Genomic DNA, 6033 nt, shown 5'->3' on the forward strand with positions numbered 1-6033 from the left:
ATTTCATTTTACATTCAGAAAATCAGAAGTTACATTTACGTTATATAAGTACTTTTGGTGGCAAAAGTTGTAATATTCAATGTCCATTATAACAATTTCGATGTCAAAACAAACAAACTTGTAAGTTAGAATTTCGTCCGATTGTCGGAAAAGTTAAATTCATTTCAACTTTGTCCGACGTCGGACGAAAGTTGAGAATTCGTACCCGCAGTTTAGCGCTAACATATTTAAAAAATTTTCAACCAATAGGAACGCATTCGGATCGTCGGGGACGTCGGACATCGGATGCCATGAGAACTAAGCTTATAAGTATTGCTGGGTTCAAAACTTTTTGTCGGCCCAAAGGCCAAAATGAAGGACTATGAGCCAGAGGCGTAGCTAGGGCGGGGTGCCCTCAAAAGTGGGCGTTAAGTATTTGGTTGCGTAATTACACTGGGCGCATTTTAAATCCTTGGAAGTCTTGTGTGCATTAACATAACATGCTTTTTTAAACTGTATTTATTAGTTGCATAGTCACACTGGGCACATTTTATATACTTGGAACAAGAGATGCATTTTGAAACTCGATTTATATCTATAGTTGCAACATGTTGCACTGGACACATTTTAATTCCTTGGAAATCGTGTGTGACAACAGATTAAGATGACCTCTTTAATGTCGGTTGAGTAATCGCACTGGATGCATTGAAAAATAAATTCCAGGAAACAGCAGAAGCTAAACGTGCCACTGGTAGGAGTACACAAACCCCATTACTTTATTTATGGTAGAGCCCAGTTATCCCAATGACGTCACGAGCACATGCGCATAGGCATACTTTGCCTTATTTTTTCTTGTACCATGGCCCAATTTTTGAGTAGGTACACTACTCACTAGTCACCAGTATCCATTGTACAACCACAGCATACAACTCTTATAGCGTTTTCGATTGGCAAAACTCGTGCTGCACGAGTGCAATTTTTACGTTCTATTGGTAGTTTTAGGGCAATTTTCTGTGTTCCATTGGCAAATGTGATGCAACAATTACGCACTAAATGCAAATTTTGACGCACGAGGTCGGAGCAAATTTTCAAAATAAATGTGCGCCAATTTGAATTTGTTTCTTGCGTTGGAGAGTTTTTTGTTATCATTTAGCGATAGCGAAGATGATGAACTAGCCATATAACTTCTACTTTACAAAAAGTTGCATTTACTCTTTAAAGTGAACGCCAAAAATTGGTTCTTTACAGGAATTTCAAATTTATATTCCTCATTGTTTATCATAAATAATAGTGAAATCGTTTCAGTCATTTTTTAGAATACAGATTTGTCGATTACCTAAATCATTGTATAAATACAAATCTAAAATGAGGTTATGGACAAATGTGAAATGACAGCAAATATTTACGAATATTTATGTTCCATTGAGAGCAATTTTCACATGGATTTCTTCAGTTTCTCGTGCAACACTCGTGCAGTACGAGTTTTGCCAATCGAAAACGCTATTAGACAGTACATGAACTGCTATTTGACCTTCCATGCTATCAGCACAAAATGGGTGATCACGGATAGGGGGCACTGTAGTCGTGGGAATGTGAATCTCAGGGTAAACTATAGGTCGGATCGCGTACAGAGCACTACAGCAAACGCGTAGTGCGGGAAGCTTTTTAAATAGGTACACTTCATCATCTTCTATGCGTTCACAAATGAGAACAAGGTTGCTTTTTTTGCGTTTTTAGACGATTAATTTGTTAGCGTTCGTTAATTTAAACTTGGACAGTCTCAAATCGTGTGTCTACTTCGAACAGACTCGATTTACCCTGAAACTCACATACCCACGCGGCGATTATTGACCATATTTTACTTGTAGTCCCATGTATACAGGGTGGTGACTTGCATCACGAATCATAGGGATTTCAATGTAAAATTCATAACATGCGATTATTGGCTCCCCAAATTATTTTAGAGCAAAAATGTATTAAAGTTTTTTGTAGAAAAACATTTTTTACGTCAATTAACCGTATTAGTTTTCAATTTTTTGCATAATAAAGACGGAATATTGGAAAAATAAAACCCCCATCTTTTTCAATAATCTGTGATGCCATGGAATTTTATAATACAAAAACTACGCCAATATCCGTCTTGCCATGGAATGTCTGCTATGAAACAAATCAAATTCTATCAAAAGGTATGATATTTAGAATAGCGAATTCAACATAAAGAAAGACCAATTTACTACAAACGGTTTCCTAATATAACAATTTGCAATAAATGTTCGAATAAGTCACCATTAACTGCAATACAGTAACCAAGTCTATCATAAAATCAATTTCGAACTGCTGCTGATTGACAACTGGATATCTTTTTGTTTTAGAAAATTCCATGGCATCGCAGATTATTGAAAAAGATGCTGGTTTTATTTTTCCAATTTTCCGTCTTTATTATGCAAAAAATTGAAAACTAATACGGTTGATTGACGTAAAAAATTTTTTTCTACAAAAGACCTTAATACATTTTTACTCTAAAATAATTTGGGGAGCCAATAATCGCATGTTATGAATTTTACATTGAAATCCCTACGATGCGTTACGCAAGTCACTACCCTGTATAATATGGTCTAAGATACAACTGCCTAATACACGTAGGGAGCAGAGCCACATCTATATCTTCAGTAAGGATCTCTCAAGATACTTTTTATCACAGTGGTATGCCTGCTTTGAAAATTTAACCTGCTTCACAAACAAGAAACAAACGTAACGTATGGCTCTAAGGAATTTTTACGTATTAGGGCTACATTTAATAGCACCTTCAAATAGAAGTTTTTGGTGGTTTTCATTGGGTCATTTTTCTGTTGTTCCGTTTGCAGGTGGGGTACAAATTTTTCTTAAGCCCCATTCAGATAGGTGGTAGTGCAGTGCTGTTGCAGTGCCTTTGTATAAAAGTTTGAAATACGCATTCTCATATGACCATTCACAATGACGTGCGGGGTGTAGACGATTTGCAGCTGTGTGCCGAAAGTATGTAAACTTCAAACTTTCTGCACTACAGTTAGCACCAATAGAAACGCAAGATCTCTCAATGCTAATTTGCTGCTGCCGTTGTTGTTGATTGTTCATATTTGTGTAGGCGGGCCATTTTTGTGGTGATTGTGAATGCAAATGTCAACATAACAGCACCAGCCTGCACCACATAACAAGGCAATGGATCTGAATGGGGTTTTAGACTTTCTTACACCTATTTCTTGTTAAAAATGTTACCAAATCACTTTCTCACAGATACCTGACTCAAAAATCACAGTTGAAGTACTGCCAGGGGATTGGATCTCAAAATCGTGTTACAGCTTATTGCGGAACAAGATATAGTAATTTGGCTATACAGAAAAAAGCTCAACCTGTGGCAGTTGATGTGCAATGCTATTAATACTAGCAAGTTGTGAAACTAAACTTTTATTTCTAATAACTAAACTTCAAAAACATTAAACTTGGGAACTGTTAGGCATGTATGCTTATTTTATAGTGATTTTCTCCTAAAGTACTTCGCTGTTGGATTTGTTCAGCTAAAAGTCAGCAGTTAGTGAAGAAGAAATGAAGAAATTTACTTACGCTTTGGCTTGCTGTCTCTGACTCGGTGTCTGTAGCACGTCTCTCAAACGAAACCTTTTTAGGGGAGACACTAGCTTTTCCCGGTGACTTCAAAATACCTGTGGGCTGTTTTTTATTATCGACAGCGGGTTCTTTGTGCAAGTTTCGCAAATCTTGAAGGAGTCTATCATGTGACACTTTCTTCTCAGCAATGGAGCGACTCAGATGGTTAATACTGTCCTTCTCCTCGTTTACAGTGTTTTTTAATGTCGTTATTTCGTTCTGTAGCTCTTCTAAAGTTCGCTTACGGTCATTTTCGTTCTGCTGATACAGACGCTCTTTCCCATACTTGTAATCATCGAGCTGATTACGTGCACTAACTGTGGTAATCAAATGCTTGCGAGTTGCCTGCTCATGTTCGAATTGTGTATTTGCGACTTGTGCCTTTAACTCTCGCAATAAGGCATTATTGTTCTCTTGCCGACAAAGTCTATTGTTTTGTAATGCAGAGAGAGATGATCTCAAGTTATCGATCTTTGATACAAGCACCATTTCTTCTCGCACCAATGCTTCTTTTATGGCAGTGTTTGCAAGAATTTCTTTGTCACATTCTTCAAAAAGTGTCTTTAAATCTGCAGACTTCTTACTTGCGGTGGAAATTTCTTCATCTAAACCACTTTGGATCTGAAAAACACTGTAAGTAGATGGAAGTCAAGTTAAATGCTCACATTCAGACTCTCCTCTTTTTGCAACTTCTTATTTATCACAGCTTCATTGAGCTGCAGACGTTTAGTAGTGACAGCTTCCTGTTCGAGCTCCAATTGGGTTAGGTTCGCAGTAATTTCCTTTGCAAAAGCTTGCCTTTTACATCTTAGCTCATCTCCGTCTCTATTCAGTGACACATTTTCATCCTCGAGTTTCTCAAGATCATTCTCTAACTCTTTCACCTTATTCAAATTTTCGTCACATTTCTCTTGTGCTACCAGCTCCATTTGTGTCAGCTGTTCGAATCTGAAAAGACAATTATTAATAACAATGCCAATTGTTCGTTTGATACAACTTCTCTTTTGCAGTTTGCAAATCATTTTCGAGTTCATTCAGCTTATCAGAATTCTGCTTCTTTGCCCGATCTCCTGTCTTCTTCAATTCGTCAATCTCTGCAACCTTGCAGGTAAGGGCATTCTGTACGAGACGGTGATCTTCAATTAAAGACTCAAAAGTTGATGTATTAAGGGCACACAGTTTCTGTAAATCGTCAAGTTTCTGCTTATATCCTTCAGTATCTGTCATGAGAGTTTTGTTGGACATGTGCAACTTTTCAAAATCGTATGTTTTTTTATTTATCTCGGTTTCAAAGCGTAACTGCTCAGTTTCTTTTCGGTTTTCTATTTCAATTAAGGTTTTTCTCTTTTCAGTAATAATTTTCATCACATTTTCTTTTTCCGAAGTATAGTGTGGGAACAAATCTTTTTGTTTAGCTTCTAAAGCAGATATCAGTTTAAGTTTCGACGCATACTTTCTTTCTGTCTCCGTGTGATGAACAATCAACATATCTTTAATTTTTTCCGTATTTTGAACCTCCCTTGCCAATTGCGGCGCGTAAATAGTTTCCACTTCAAGGGCTTCCTCCAGTTTGCTTTTTACTTCACGCAGGGCAGCAAGAGGCGCTTCGGAGGATTCCTTCAGAGAGTCCAACTCTTGTAAATCGTATTCCACTTTGATTTTGGTTACATGTTCTCTGGCCTAAAGAGAGAAAGATTTACTCACTTAATCTACATTTACAAGCAAAAATTACCTTCATCTTGGCTAGCAGTTCACTTTTAAAGTGAAGCGATGACATCAGTGTCGTTGTGTTGGACTTCCTACCTTCAGCTACCTGCAGTCCTTCGTTTTCTAATTTTATGCTGTCACATATTGGTGCCTCCATTTCGATTAGTTTAATTATCTGCTCCAACTTAACACGAATTAATTGGTAATTATAAACTTAAACTTTAAAAAATTTTAAATTCCGGAAAAGACGCTTTCACAATACTACCAATAGCATTTTCGTGTTAACGCTACCAACTTAAGAACTTTAAGGGATTCTGTTCCTAAACGCGACAGAGCCACATATGTACATGCACGATACGCATAAATGTTCTCGTGTCATTTACATCATCACCACCTTTACGTAATGTATTTTATTCACAATCATACTGTAATATCTAATATGTGTTATTATTCGAATGTAAAATAAGGTGAGCACATTACAATACTGCTTATACAGTAGACGCAGGGAAATGTGTAGTGAATTAGAGGTAGGTAATGATTAGTTTCCACCCTCTACACAGTTACAGATGACGCAGTCGTACAGTGGATTTAGTACGATCCATTAGAGTTTCACTTATAATTAGTAAAATTTGATTATTATTGTTCTGGGCCCTTTTTTTACAAAACAAAAAGGAAAACTTTGTTATTATGCAAGTAATATGAAAT

The 6033-nt window shown here is 36.8% G+C and overlaps 1 protein-coding gene and 1 long non-coding RNA gene across 2 annotated transcripts; one reads left to right on the forward strand and one right to left on the reverse strand.

Annotated features, from left to right (window-relative positions):
* The first annotated feature begins 2693 nt into the window (after window positions 1–2693).
* On the forward strand, window positions 2694–3471 carry LOC116168934. The gene is made up of 2 exons (XR_004144879.1): window positions 2694–2843; window positions 3253–3471. It is a non-coding gene; the product is annotated as an uncharacterized LOC116168934 (long non-coding RNA).
* On the reverse strand, window positions 3408–5673 carry LOC116168933 (putative leucine-rich repeat-containing protein DDB_G0290503). Its single transcript, XM_031484945.1, has 5 exons — window positions 5354–5673; window positions 4619–5301; window positions 4287–4569; window positions 3580–4242; window positions 3408–3533 (listed from the first exon to the last, which is right to left on the reverse strand). Exons 1-5 carry the CDS (start codon window positions 5483–5485, stop codon window positions 3504–3506), a joined length of 1791 nt encoding a protein of 596 aa, XP_031340805.1. The 5' UTR covers window positions 5486–5673; the 3' UTR covers window positions 3408–3503.
* Window positions 5674–6033: the final 360 nt, after the last annotated feature.

This window comes from Photinus pyralis, unplaced genomic scaffold, assembly GCF_008802855.1.
Source record: "Photinus pyralis isolate 1611_PpyrPB1 unplaced genomic scaffold, Ppyr1.3 Ppyr1.4_LG4, whole genome shotgun sequence".
NCBI lineage: Eukaryota > Metazoa > Arthropoda > Insecta > Coleoptera > Lampyridae > Photinus > Photinus pyralis.

What these genes read in the sequence shown, in the direction of transcription:
- LOC116168933 (XM_031484945.1), bottom strand. Translation starts at nt 5,485, where the DNA reads ATGGAGGCACCAATATGTGACAGCATAAAATTAGAAAACGAAGGACTG. An exon ending in TTGCAAACTGCAAAAGAGAA is followed by an intron (nt 4,570 to 4,618) that starts GTTGTATCAAAC and finishes TTGTCTTTTCAG; the next exon opens with ATTCGAACAGCTGACACAAA. An exon ending in CAGAGACAGCAAGCCAAAGC is followed by an intron (nt 3,534 to 3,579) that starts GTAAGTAAATTT and finishes GCTGACTTTTAG; the next exon opens with CTGAACAAATCCAACAGCGA.